Source organism: Hypanus sabinus, chromosome 3 (genome assembly GCF_030144855.1).
Source record: "Hypanus sabinus isolate sHypSab1 chromosome 3, sHypSab1.hap1, whole genome shotgun sequence".
Lineage (NCBI taxonomy): Eukaryota > Metazoa > Chordata > Chondrichthyes > Myliobatiformes > Dasyatidae > Hypanus > Hypanus sabinus.
In genome coordinates, this window is record NC_082708.1 from 151,819,945 (window position 1) to 151,835,440 (window position 15,496).

The window sequence follows — 15,496 nt, forward strand, 5'->3', positions numbered from 1 at the left end:
ACCCCTAATTTTAGCGGTACAATTTGAGTGAAATTGTTGACCTTTCCAGAACCTAAAAAAACGTTGATTATCCTCCCTCCTAATGTGGGTCTCCTGTGCAAAAATAATATTAGCGTTCAATCTATGGAATACTTTAAATATTTTTTTACGTTTAATCGGATGATTTAAACCATTAGTATTCCACGAGATAAAGTTAATAGATTTATCCATCATACCAATATTAATTGTGTGTATCATAAAAGGTTAAAAAAACACATAACCCACAATTTAGGAAGAAGGCAAATTGATTCAGGAGCAACCGGAGATCCTGACACCTCAACAATATTAACAATTTAAAGTCAGCCCATAAACTAAAAGCAAAAAAATAAAAAGCAAAAGCATGAAAAAAGATCCCTCCCCCCTCCCCCCACCCTTTGAAAGAAAGCCAAGCGGCAGGCGCATAAACTAATACTAATATTACCCCCATTTCAAGATGGCAGCTCCATAAGAAAATTTTTTAAGAAAAAACTATATAACACCCCAATTAAAATATAGAGTTGCAAAAAAAAAAATATATATATATATATACCTACATATATATATATATATATATATATACATACACATACACATACACACCCATATCAGACAAATCAAAAAAAAACTAAAATAGTAAAACCAGAAAGATCATTAATAAAAAAAAAATGCACATTAAAGTTTAAAAATGTGATACACCTTTAAAAAAGAATTTCCATATTCAGATACAAAGATGACGTTTCACAAGCCAAGACTTATGGGAAGAAGAAACGACATTTTGAGAAAGCCATATTACAAAATATGAATATAAATTCAGCAATCTAATGAGAAAATATAGTAAAAAAAGTTATCAAAATAGAATATTTTTATATAAAAAAAAAGATTTAATAGACACTACAACATATTTAAAAAAAAACTAAAGAAAAAGAATTCAAAACCTTTGTTCCATTTCTAAATACAGGCAAGCAAATAAACGCTTATAAAAAGTAAAGACTTATGGGAAGAAGAAACGACATTTTGAAAAAAATAATTCATTATTACAAAATACAAACGTATATAAAAAAAGGATATTATAAAGATTAAAACAGCATCTATAAGCAATAATAATGGTAAAAAAAAAGACCCAGACCCATAGTTCAAAATAAGAAGTTATAACCCAACTTCCAGGGTTAAAACTTAAAATGAAATAACATCCTCTCTCCAAAAAAAATCTTCAATGTAACTCATAGTTCAAGTTGCACTAGAGGATCGATATTCTTCAACAAATTTCTTCGCTTCTTCAGGAGTGATAAAAAAGTGTAGACTGTTGTCGGGCAGCACCATTCTAAGTTTCGCTGGATACATTAAAGCTTGTTTAAAACCAAACGAATGAATCTCTGCCATCACTGGTTTAAAAGCGATCCTGGCTTTCATAACTTCATACGAATAGTCTTCAACTATTCGAAATGAATAATTTCTGTAGGAGATCATACCTTTTTTACGAGCTAATCGAATTAGAAGCTCTTTCTCACGAGGATAATGAAGGCGAACAATCACCGCTCGTGGTTTATCAGACACAGACGAAAGCCTCGCAACTCTATGAGCGCGGTCAATAACAGGTTCATTTTTCAAACCTTCACCACCGAAAATTTCCCACAGTAATTTAGAGAAAAATTCAGTTAAATCACCGGACTCAACTTTTTCGGGAATTCCGATGATGCGCAAATTCTGTCTGCGAGAGCGATTTTCAAGATCAGTAATTTTAAACTTGTACTGATCTAAAGTTTTAGCAGTCGACTCTATCTTCTTCTCTAACACTTCAATTGTACGTGCTTTTTCACAAATTGATTGTTCAAGAGTCGTGATCTTATTTTCATGCTGCTGAACCACTAACGCCTGCGACTGAAACTTAGTTTCAAGCGATTTAACAACTCCTTCAAGATCGGATATTCTCGAAGTAATCCTCCTTTCCAAACTTAACAGTTTACTGTCCAATTTACCTTCTAGTCTGCCTTCCAGAGCCGCAAATTTAGCATCCAGTTTATTGTCCAATTTACTTTCCATAGCCGCAAATTTAACATCCAGTTTAGTGTCCAAAAGACCAACAATTGCGTCGATGGATAAAGGATCCTTAGCCGATTTCTTACTTGTAGCCATTTTAGGTTTGACAAGATTAGATCAACTATTATTTTAGGAAAAAAGGGTCAATCAAAGGTAGCAACTCATATGATTAAGTTCGAAAAGGTCTAATTAAAGGGTGATTATAGTTAAAAAAATAAAGAGCGCCTAAAAGGCAGATGCTTACGTCGCCATCTTGAAACTCCACCCCCCAAACTGCAAGGGATCGAGGGCTAGTGATCAGGGGTCGGAAGTGAGCCAGTACCGGCCTCTCTATGGTCTATCACGATCAGATTTCCTCAGATCCACTTCCGTTCAAAGAAGATCAGTCAATATTTTCTCCAATCTAGCTGCATTAATAAAACCCCTCATTCCTGAAATAATTTTGATAATTTTCTTCTGTACCCTCTCTAAAGCCTCCATATTTTCCATAAAACGTTGTGCACTAGATAGAATATTCTAAATCATGGGTTCCCAACCTTTTTAATGCCATGGACCCCCACCAATAACTGAGGAGTCTGTGGAACCCAAGTTGGGAACCCCTGCTCTGGATGGAGCTCTGCTTTTGATGAGTTCAGCATCACAAAGTGTGAAGAATTTACTCAGAAAGCAAGATACCACCAGCAAACAATGCTACCTCAGGCAACATCTTCCAGGTAGTCCACAAAATTGTTTCTTTCACTTCTTTTATGTCTTCTTTTTCTTTTAAATGTAGTTCTGGTACTGGAGCCTGTGATCTACAGTTTGAAGGTGTATTTTCAGGCTGATTCAGTGATCTGGCACTTAGCTCTCTCCCCAAGAAGGTATCAGGAGCTGAGCAGTTCGAGGTCAAGAAACTCAGAGATGGGGCATGAGCCCATGATTAACTCCATTTCTTGATGATCTTGCCAATTAAAGCATCAAGGCTGAAAACATCGAAGTGAGTGTGGAAAGTGAGCAAGTGTTCAAAGCCATCTACCAGCCTCTCATTCACAGCTGCCAAAGGAGGATGTCTGCATGCAGTATTCTCTCTCTCCCTCTTGCCCGCTGCTCCTAAAGGAATGTCCCTGCTTTCAAATGGTCTCTCTCTCCTCAATGCTGTCAGCAGATGCTACTAAAGTTCCGGGTCAACAGTTTGTGGATTGTAGTTTAATTGCACTCTTTCGATTTTGTGTTTTCTATGTTTTCGCTCAGTTTTTCTTGGCGCTGTTTTGCGCACGGGGTGGAGGCTGTTTGCGCTATTTGCTTTTTTTGCATTGGGGGGGGTTTGATGTTTTTCCTTGAACGGGATCCATGGTTTTCTTTGTTTTCGTGGCTGCCTGGAGAAGATGAATCTCAGAGTTGTATACTGCTCACATACTTTGATAAAAAATGTACTTTGAACTTTGGGAACAGAACATTCTTGATTGATGTCAGCATGTTTTCTGTGGTTCTAAACTTGCTCCCACGTCTAAAATTAAACAAGGAGTTTAACAAATATGATTATTACCAGAAATCATAGATTACAACTCTGACATTTAAGGGAATCAATCTTCTCAAAAAGGTCAGCATGATGAGAGGAGGAAATCTTTTCCAGAAGGTCAAAATACTATTAAAAAAAAGCTTTGCAGAAGTGAATGAACTCCCAATTCACTAAACAACAAAAACACACAGCAAAAACTTTTATTAATTTTTGCCTCTAAACTTTAAATGCTGGTTAAAAATAACAGAAAGTTGAGAAAGTATTACAAGTTCCCACACAGTGCTCTGACAGTCTGAGATCATTGTTTAACAAAAATTTGCTCAACATCCTCACAGCATTTGAAAAATGTTTTCTCTACTCTTCAACCAGGGAGAACAATTTCTCCATGGTGGGGGGAGTGTGCAAAAAGGGGAGCGTGGATTCATAACTCTATCTGTTTTTAATGTCGGTGTTGAGTATGAAAAGAGAAGATATATAACCTAATATAGCCAATATTTGAAGAACATTTAGATTTCAGTCAATAGGGTTCTGCAGACGTGTGATTCTCTATCATTTTATCTGACAACTCCATGACAGGTGTTACAAAAGTCCCACAAGTTAAAGCAAGCTGTTACCTTACTGCTTTTTGTATTTTCTGTGCATTGCTTCAAGATGGCGGCGCGACGCAGTTTGCAGCTGCCTCTCCAAAGTTGATATCAGTTATTTGTCAAGCAGGGTGCCGTGCACAATCCTAATCTGATGAAAAACAGACATGGGAGCACGGAGAAACATCAGGAAATCTCCAGGAAGACCTTCTTCGTTGCTGTTGATGGTGTGAGGTCCAGGTCTCTGCTGAGAAGAACAGGGCCCCAGTCCTCAGGGTCACGTTGCCAGTGGCCGGTGGCGGGGGCACTGTAGTGCACTCGGCAGAGGATGGTGCTTGGAGAGGCTGTGCCGGAGGGGATGGTTGGAGGCTTGAAGGTTCGACGGACGCAGAGTCCGCTGCAGTCAAGGCGCTTTCACTGTGTGCTGCGTCTGTGAGGCTGGATCCGGCGGTGCTTTCAGTGTGTACTGCGTCTGCGAGGCTGAGTCTGGCGGCGCCAAGGAAGTCCATAGCTGGGGTAGTCCCTTCTGCCGCCTGCCTGGATGACGAGTCTATCAGGACCCTGAGGACTTGTGGAAACTGTGTGGTGGTTTTTTTCAAACTTATAGTCTTTTAACATCTTTGGACTATTTTTACTATGCCCATGGTCTGTTTTTTAAATCAATTATGGTATTGTTTGCACTGTTGTAACTATATGTTAACTATAACTAATGTAACTATGTGGTTTTGTGTAGGTCTTGTGGCTTTAGTTGTTGGTTTGTTGGATGGTAGAGTTGGTCTCCTGAATTGGTGTGTCTGGGTAGTCTTGTTTTGTCTGGTGGGTTCAGGGGAAAGCGCTAAGATGGTAGCACGATATTAAATATGCAGCAGCTGCTCCGGACTCTGGAACTGGGGATTGCCAAACATTATGTGGATTTTCTGGTGTAGTCTGTTCTGTCGTGTGCTTTTGTGATATCATTCTGGAGGAACGTTGTTTCATTTTTTAACTGCATTGCAGTTGTGGTTTCTAAATGACAATAAATCGAAACTCAATTCAATTTTCCATGGTTGGAGGAAAGCAAATTTCATGAATGAGCCTTATTTTCAATGAATGATCAGTTGTAAACAAACATTCTGAAGGGCTATTAACACTGTTCTTCCATCAATTTTACAAGAAGTTTGAAAGACGTTCAACAGAAGATCAAACAACACCTAAAGTAAGATATCCCAGGTTTGAACTTCAAGCTGAGCAAGGACCAATGTGTTCTAAACAGCCAGTCCCCAATTTCCAAACCATGACTGGGGAAGATAGGATTGAGCTCAACTGTGAAACTCACTTTCCAATTTTTCTCCCAGCAAGCAATTTACAGAATTCTGGATTTACTGCAGTTCGATTGGTAACACTTTTCTCTTTGAGTCAGATGGTGCCATGCTTAAGTGCAACTGCAGAAACAAACATTGAAGATGCAACCTTTCCACTGAGGTTTAAACCAAGGGACTATCTACCTTCATAAACAGTCATAAAAAGTCCCACTTCTTCATTGGGGGGAAAGGGAAGTTGCCTATCCATCATTTCTGTAACAGATGATCCAACAATCATTATTTACTTCTCTGGCCACCTTGTTATTCCATACCTCCTACTATAGAATATTGTCTATTTTACGAAAATAATAAATTGGTTTTTGGAATGTTCCAAGCTCACTCAAGATGCAAGGGATCATATTTGTCTTCTAGGTAGTTTGTCGTCAATCTTAAAAGTTAGATAATTCACGTGGCATTTATTCAGATAAGAAAACTAACAATTTATGTAACTCCCTTCCCTTTAAACTCTGGCAGATGGTGCAGTAATAGGTGAAATTCCCTGTTACTTTTTATCCCAAAGTTAATGGCTTTACCATCTCTCATATGATATGATGGAAGACAGGAAGAAGCCCAGATAGCAATAGTACCATTGAAATTTAGTAGAAACCTTTACTATGCTCCAAAGATCTTTAAGCATAAGATCAGTGAATATGATGAGTGATGATGGGTCCAGATCCAGATTAGCATGATTAGAATGTGAAGTTTAATGGTCGAAATGGAATACTACCGGCTCTATAAAAACAAAACAGAATGCAACTGCAAAACCATTAATATGAAAGTCTTAAAAAGACTGCAGATGCTAATAATCTGAAATAAAAACAGAATATACTAGAAAAAGTCAACAGGTCAGGCAGCACCTGTGGGAGAAATGGATTTACCATTTCAGGTACAAATCTCTTAATCAGCGCCATTCCAACCAAGGGACTTGGATCCTAAATGATAATTCTGCCTCTCTTTCTGTGTCTGCTGCCTGAATTTCTATTTTAATTCTATAAATCCAAAAAATCCACTTTAGTGTTAAACTTCAAGCTTTTCCATGAAGTGTTGTGAAGTATTTTTCCAAAAAAAATCTGCTTTATATAAAGAATTATAGCTTGATGCAGACACACAAGAGACTGCAGGAATTGGAATCAAACAGCTGGAGGAACTCAACAAGCCAAGCAGTACCTGTGCAAATAAAAACAGTTGACGTTGTTCGAGGCAAATCATTTCTTTTTAAATGTTAAACCAGTTTGCACTAGTGCTCCAATTCTATTAAAGTAATTTTAGATAAAGGCTGTAGATGTCAATACAGACAATATAACATGACCCAATGAGAACTACTTTCAAACTGAAAAGATCATGTTCACAACCTAACAAAGCAGATAACAAACCAAATAACGAGAAACTTACAAAAAAGCAGTGAAGACAAGGAAACAGGACTATGTCTGTGAGAGTGAAGTAAAGCCCTTCAGCAAACACATGTTCCAGAGGCGGAAGAGCGGTGCTTTTCACTTTTCTAATACAGGACTGCTCCCTGCTGGTCGCAGCTGGTATCTGCTCCACTGTAAGTTTAGAAAGTGCAGTTTTCAGCTCAAGGCTTGCCTTCTCAGTATCCAAGTTTTCCTCAATTAAATTTTTAGTTATGTCTACTCCTTCATCACAGCAGCCAGCTCCTCTATCAAATCCCTTTATGAAAGATTCTTTATTTTTGTTCTTGGTCCACTCTTGCAGTTTCTGCCTACGAATCTTATCATCATTGTGAACGCGGACAGGTTCCCCAAGTTTCTGCTCCAAGTGTACTATCTCAGGTGGAATGTTTTGATGGCAATGGCTATTCCCAAGGAAACTCTCCACAGCGAGTGGAATACTAATTTCACACAACTTGGTCCATTGGCTCACCTGCCAAACGAAAGCACATACACATTATTCCAGTCAAATGTTTGCGTTATTTGTCAACTAAGAGATGGTTACAGCACAGCATCCCAGTGATGGGAATTGAGATGCTTTTAACATGCTATTTCATTATTTTTACATCTATGTGCCACACAAAATGTAGTCTTCAGATGAATCTGAGTTAGTGGTTGCACGTAGTTCAATCCCCATGCTAAACATATGCATTCTTCCCCCACGTTTGGTGATTCGTGGTAAATTTCAACGACAACATTTAATACACAAAGCACACATTTAAAAATGCTTTTTGCCAGTAACTCCACTGGGCAGACATCAGAAGGGATTTGAAAAGGAAAACGTTTCTGTACCTAATAAACACAATGTGCTGGAGGAGCTCAGCAGGTCAGGCAGCATCAATGAATGGTAATAAAAAGTCGATGCTTCAGGCTGAGACACTTCATCCAGCATCTGCAGCATCTAGTGTCTATGATTTCTTTGCCTCTTTACTTTCATGCACTCATAAACCTTTGTTGAAGTATATACACTGTTGTAACATAGAAAATGAGGCAGCTAATTTGCTCACAACCAGATCCCACAAACATCAACCTGATAATAACCAAATATTTTAGTGAGGCTCACAGAGTGACAGATATTGGTCAAAACACAGGTAATTATTTTGCAACACAGGGTCTCAGCCCGAAATGTGGACAGTGCTTCTCCTTATAAATGCTACCTGACCTGCTGTGTTCCACCAGCATTTTGTGTGGTGTTTGAATTTCCAGCATCTGCAGATTTCCTCATGTTTAATTCTTTTGCACTTCTTCAAAAGAGTGATACAGAGACTTTTACCTCCACCCAACACGTGAGACATAAGTTTGGTTCAAGATCACATCAGTCGAGTTCAACAAAAACAGTACAGAACTCTCTCAGAATTGGACTTGAGCAGCAGCCCAGATTTTTTGTACTTGGTAGTAGCAAGTTTTTGTAAAATATTTTTAATTATAATAGCAGCTCTGCGAAGTTGCAGTGGAATCGCCGAACAGAAGTGTGTCACCTATGTAAATATTTAATAGCCTTGATATATAGGCAACATTGGCAGAACTGGGTATGTCATCGGTGAGAAGTTACTCCTTTGTAGCCTTAGAATACAAAGCTTGAACAAATTTTCCCTTCACCTTTGTATTAGAATCTGTCAGCATCTTGCAAAATGGTGTAGTCATAAAGAGTCATACATAAAGTCCCAACAATTAACTCCCTTTGTTCACCTGCGACTGAAGGGAACAATGCCTCTTCTGCAACCACACTATCAAAAACTAAGGAAAATATGCGTCAGCTATTAAACTCAAACCTTTCCCAGCAAACATGCCAGGAAACTTTAATGTTAGCATTGTATAACTCCAAAAAGATACATGCACTCAATATACAAAATAATTGGGTGTTAAAACCTAAACATAAATGTAAAGACTTGAAAATACAATCTGCACACAATAGTATGAAATCTTCAATTCTTGACAACATTCACCATTTTAATGCAGCACTGAGGAAGATCTCCATTATCAAAGGTGCCCACTTTTAGATGAAACACCAATTTTTTTAATTCCATGAAAGGATTCCATTAAAGGATCCTGTGATTACTTTTGAAAGAATTAATTTCATTTCAAAAGTACTTCTCTAGTCATCATAAAAGGCCAAATATAAACTTGTCTGTTTCTTTATCCAATTGTTAGTAGTAGCACATTAGGAGCACCACTAGCAGAGATGGGTGACAATTTAACACAGAGAGCTTCCACTGTAAATACTGTACTGATAGTAGAAGCAGAATATAAAGAATGAAATATAACTTTAAAACAGAAATCAAATAAATTGTACTGATTTACATATCCTTATACTCAAAACTGCTTGGTCTGAAGATTAAACTTGGTCCACTGCCCATGTGCAATTCTTCAGAAAGTGGATTAAAGAAAAAATATTTAACTGTTCGTATCTGTAATAATCCACCAGCATTCTTTAATAAATCAGTACTAAGACAGACAAGGTTCAAACATACTTTCAAAGATCTTATGACTGAAACAATGGCACAAGAAGCATTTTTACACTGGGAAACACCAAATATGGAATTGAAATACTGCATGGGAAAAATAAATAGTTCTTCAGTTTTTTTTGGAGGCTATTTTGCACTGGATTGCTTCCAGCAAGGATTGAGATTCTTTCCAAGTGTAAAATAGATTTTATGCTGTCCGTTAAAATCCATTTATAAATAGAATTAAAGTTAATAAAAAAGAAATTTTTAGTATTCAGAATAGAAATTAATAGCTTAAGATCTAAAATTATTAAATGATGTCAGCTTAAGCCGATGCCCAATTATAAGGAACGAAAGATTAACATCCAAAAAGGTCACATTCTTCTCAAATTATGTTAAACTTTTTTACACTGCCGCTTAGAGAATAACTGATTGCTAATATTTTTCTTAAAAACACTACAAAAATTTGAGTGTAAATTTGGGGACTTACATTGTAGATAGTAAAATGTACGATTTTAGATCTGCTGTTCTTTCCACATCTGATTTATTACATGTAGAGGATCCTAGGGATATGTAGTCGTATTCTGTAATGTGTAAACAGCCTGTATGCCAAATATACAGAAAGCTAACCCTGCATAGCCTGCTTTAGCACAGTTCAAAAACTGTAACCAGATATTTGTTCAGCAATGACTGTGGAATCTTTTTAGAAAGACTGACAACTGCACTCATCTAGATAAGCAATCACTGCACTTTAAAAGTAGTTTACAGTATGTACAGAGTTTAAGATGTTTCAGTTAGAAGGTGCTATCCTATTAAATTCCCAATAATGTTGTGCCTTATTCATATTTGTAACCTCCACCAGAATTAAAAGCCTCCAAGATCACTCATTGGGTTCTTGTCTAAAATACATTCCTGGTTTCCTTCTATAGTTTTGTCCCTGAGCTCTGGAGTTCCCTCTATTAACCTCTGTAACTCAGACTCTTCATGAAGGCACTTCATAAAATCTGCCCCAATAAACAAAGAAGGGGCTCATCCTGAAATGTCACTGTCCATTTCCTCCAGTATCTTTGTGAGTTGTTCCAGACTACCAGCATTTCCAGCCTCACGTGTCTAACAGTAATCTATTACAGGAATTCAATGGGTTGAGCATCATTTGTAGGGGTGAAAGGAACTATCACATTTCAGATCAAAATCCTGCATCAATTCTAGCATCTATTGTCTCTGTGTCTCACTTAGATCTACCACTCTGTCCGACTTGATCATATCCTAACCTTTTTTTATGTATCTCACTATTAAAAGTTTCATAATGTTCCATTGAAATACTTGGAAATGGTTCGTTACCACAAAGACACTACAAAAATGCAAATTGGTATTGTTAAAAAAATACAATTCACATCAACTCAAAATTTCCCTTTACATTGCCCACCAGCAACTTTTATACATACTCTTCACCTTAACAGAACAGACAAATCTTAACATACTGCTTATCTCTCTGTCTTTCATTAAAAGACGTGACCGAACATTGTTATTAGCAGTCAAGGCACAAATATCCAATGCTATATTTCTGTATATTGTTCACAGTATTTTCTAAAGGGATTATATGAAATGGAATGGAAAAAGGCTCATGTAGAGCTTAAATGTGTGGATCAGTGGAACTTTTAAATGTTTCTGTGCTGCATTTTCTATGTAATTAGCCTCTGTCAACATGATAAGAGCCATTTTTGTCAACCATTTCCATCATAAATGACACTCAGTGGCCACTTTATTAGGTACACTTGTACACCTGCTTGTTAATGCAAATATCTATTCAAGCTAATCATATGGTAGCAACTCAATGCAAAAAAGCATACAGACATGCTCAAAAGGTTCAGCTGCTCTTCAGACTCTTCTAACATCGTAACAGGGAAGAAGTGTGATCTAAGTGACTTTGACCATTGAGTGATTGTTGGTGCCAAATGCAGTGATTTGAGTAGCTCAGAAACTGCAGATCACCCAGGGTTTTCGCACACAACAGACACTAGAGTTTGCCAAGAATAGTGCGAAAAGCAAAAAAAAACTCAGTGAGCAACAGATCCATGGGTGAGAATGCCTTGTTAATGAGGGAGGACAGAGGAGAAATGCCAGACTGGTTCAAGCAGACAGAAAGCGATAGTAACTCAAGTTACCATGTGCTGCAACAGTGATGCGCAAAACAGCAAGTCTGAATGCCAATGTCGTACCTTGAAGTGGATGGGCTACAGCAGTAGAAGACTACAAACGTACACTCAGTGGCTACTTTATCTGGTGTAGAAGATATTGCACACTATATATCACAGAAATTCATGGGGCTGAAATAGACCATAAACTGTTTGCATAATTACTACATCCAGCTTTCAATCTGTAGAGTTTCAGCCTTTTACATTTTTCAGGCAATAAATTTAACACCACATATATTCTACTGATTGCAAATTTTTTTAACTCCCCTCAGTTATCTAAAATTCCATGTTACTGACCTGCTCTATGAAAGGAAACAGTCCTTCCTGACCTTTTATGTATCTCAATTAAATCAGCACTCAACTGTTTTTGGTCCAAAGATAGAAACTAGCCTATACAATCTCTCCTGATCTATAACTATACCATAACATGATTTTCTTTTAATTGGTAACTACTGATTGATGTCAACAACACAGATTAATCAAAATGTTTCTTTCAGATTGTAAAAGGAATGAAATTTCATTCAAATGGTATGAAAGCTCAACATTGTCAAGAATGTTTTGCAGCTATCAAATGAGCACAATGCTATAAATCTATATTATTGTTGTATGCATATTTTAATACTTCACAAGTGACTACTTAAAGCTTTTAATGTCATGCCTTAATTGATACATTGTCCATCTCCATATTACTAATTCTGGTCAATCCTGAAAATTGAAATCAGTTAAAAATAATATGAATCTCTAAAATCAATTATTGATTTTACCTAACAAAATCGTTAAGAAAGAAAAATCAAATTCTGCAAAACCTATACATAACTAAAATTCTCCAACTCTGTTCACATCCTCATGAATCCTTCATACTATCACATTCTTCATGCAGTGTGATGACCAGAACTCTAGCTTTGCCCTAACTAGTAATTTAAGCAATGAACCATAAACTTTTCCTGGCTTTCAACACTAAGTTTAAAGCCAAATTACATTATATAGCTTCTATTTCTTATGCTCTAAATTCTTAAATGTAAACAATTTTCTTTCAACTCTAACATAAATCACCCTGGACTTCTCTCTTCGCCTCTCTCCTCGGCAATAATTTTTCTCCAATAATTTAAAGGGAATTATTTTACTTTCTAAATAACTGAGTCATTTCCCTAGTTCTAAAACTCTTGTGAGGCTTTCATTCACACATTTTGGAAGACTGGTACACATCAGGAGTCTGTCAAGATTGATATGCTTTGGGAAATGAAATATTCTACCACAGGGTATTCCCTAACTGAATTACAAAGCCCAAGTTAAAGTAATCAAGATAATAAAGGGACTGAAAAGCATAGATACAGAGAAACAATTTCTTCAGGTGAACAATTGGCATAGGAAGTTGGACATTTAAAAGTGAAATTGGGATCCACCTTTTACATGGAATGCTGAAATATGAAATTTAAATGGGTGTGGCCGCACTGGTAATTAGACATTTTCATGACTGATCAAGATAAAAGAAATATATGCATTTATAAACTGTTTTCATGACTTTCAGAACATCATAAACTGCTTTATAAATAATGAAGTTCTTGTGAAGTGCGACTTATTGTAAACACAACAGCCAATTTGCATTCACCAAGCTCCCTCAAATATTATTGACAAAGATTCCTTAATATGCATGAGAAATAAGAACAGAGGCATTAATACTGACAAAAACTCCAGGACTACCTCCTCTTCCATAACAAAATGTCGTGGGACATTTGATCCTGGAACATCTGAACAGTGAAGATGCTCTTCATTGACTACAGTTTTGCATTCAACACTATAGTATCCTCAAAGCAAAAAAGTAAGCTCCAAGATCTAGGCCTCAGTGCGTCCTTCTGCAGCTGGATCCTCAACTTCCTCACATTCAGACCCCAGTTAGTTTGTATTGGCAGCAACATCTCATATATTAGCCTCCTGCTCTCACTTTATACATATAATTAGTAAGGCTAAGTACGACTCCAGTTTGCTGAATACACAACTGTCATTGGGCAAATTAAAGGTGGTGACAAATCAGCATATAGGAGGGAGAATGAGAATCTGTCTGAATGGTGTCACGCCAATCACCTCTCACTCAACATCAGCAAAACCAAAGAACTGAATATCGACTACAGGAGGAAGTCTGTAAGTGAGTCCTCATCAGGGGATCAGAGGTGGAGAGGGTCAGTAACTTTAAATCCTTCTGCGTTACCACTTCAGAGGATCTGTCCTGGGTTCAGCACTTAAGTGCCATTAAAAAGAAGGCATGGTAGTGCCTCTACTTGTTTAGAAGTTTACAAAGATTTGGCATGTCATCTAAAACTCTGACAAGCATCTATAGATGTACAGTGGAGAGTATACTGACTGGTTGCATCACAGCCTGGTACGGAAACACCAATGCCCAAGAATTGTAAGGCCTATAAAAGCTGGTGGATACAGCCCATTCCATCACAGGCAAAGCCCTCCCCACCACTGAGCACATGTACAAGGAGTGGTGCCGCAGGAAAGCACCATCCATCATCAAGGACCCATGCCATCCAGGTCATGCTCTCTTCTCACTGATGTCATCAAGAGGGAAGTACAAGAGCATTAAGTCCTACACCATCAGGTTCAGAAACAATTACTACCCCTCGACTATCAGGCTCCTGAACCTAAGTGGATAACTTTACTCACCTCAACACTGAAATCATTCCACAACCTATGAACTTACTTTCAAGGATTGTACAACTCATATTCTCAATATTTTTATTTATTTATTTGTTATTTTCTTTCATGTATTTGCACAATTTTTTGTCTTTTACACATTGGTTGTTTGTGACAATTTTTCATTGTTTCTCTTGTGTTTCTTTGTACTTACTGTGAATGTGTGTAAGAAAATGAATCACAGAATAGCGTATGATGACAATAAATTTATTTTGAAAGTTGGGATCTTTTATGCCCTTTTGAAGAGGGGACCAAAAGGATTTGATTTAACATTGAAACGTTCCCTCAATACCTCACTGAAACACCAGCCTAGCTTTTGTTATTAATCCTGCATTGGGATTTGAACCCTCAATATTCTGGGGCAAGGGTACTACCAACTAAGCCACAAGTAACAAATATTACAAAGTTAAACTACAGATCAGTTAAGCCTTGATCTGTTCCTAAATACTCACCTCAGCACAGGCCTTTAAACATGTCTTTTTAAAACCAAGTAGCTCAGAGATATCCTTGCGATTGCAGTCAGCTTCACAAGTTTTGTGAATAATATATCTCAACACCACAGCAAGGCCTGCTCGACAAAAATTCCCATTCTTTTCCACCAGAGCTGGTAAACGACAACTTTGCACCACATGAGGGAGTTCCTGCTCTGAAATGATAGTCACAGGAATATTGGCAGGAACCTTTTTCATCCATAAGGTACGATCAGCAACGTTCTTATTTGGCACAAGGAAAACTTTTAAAGATGTAGTGTCACAATAGGACATGAGAAATAAAACAATGGATGTGTGCAGAGGAAAAATTCTGTCTTCCATATAGTTAGAAATCTCCAGATACAAGCACTCATCGTCAATGGCCACTTTCATCATTTTTGCAACTACCTGGAGGGAGAATGGAATTAAAATGCACTTAAAATATTGAAACACTTAAAAATAACTTCTAAATATTAACAACTTCAACATTTCGCCAGCAGGAAAATTAAAAGTACAGCATCAGCAGTGTCATGGAACACATGAGGGCAGAGTAACAGGAGCTTTAGAAACAGATTCTGATTACAGCAAAGGGCAACCATTCTTTAGTATAAAATTAATAGAAGAGCTTTTGATTTCTCTGTTTTTCTCTATTCTACATTAACAGCCCATGTCCAAAGGCGCGGAGTCTAAACTTATCCTAAGCCCAGGACTCCAAATCTAAAGAATCGAACAGAGCTTAGTGCTGACAGGTTAGTGACTGTAATT

At 37.3% G+C, this 15,496-nt stretch overlaps 1 protein-coding gene across 1 annotated transcript in view; it reads right to left on the reverse strand.

Moving 5' to 3' along the window:
- The window catches only part of gstcd (glutathione S-transferase, C-terminal domain containing), a 224,664-nt gene that overhangs the window by 209,019 nt on the left and 149 nt on the right, over window positions 1-15,496 (reverse strand). Inside the window, exons 2-3 of the mRNA XM_059965388.1 lie at window positions 14,714-15,139; window positions 6,870-7,358 (exon numbers count right to left, since the gene is read on the reverse strand). Coding sequence (XP_059821371.1) covers window positions 6,870-7,358; window positions 14,714-15,127 — 903 coding nt within the window. The 5' untranslated portion in view covers window positions 15,128-15,139. The remainder of the gene's footprint in view (window positions 1-6,869; window positions 7,359-14,713; window positions 15,140-15,496) is intronic.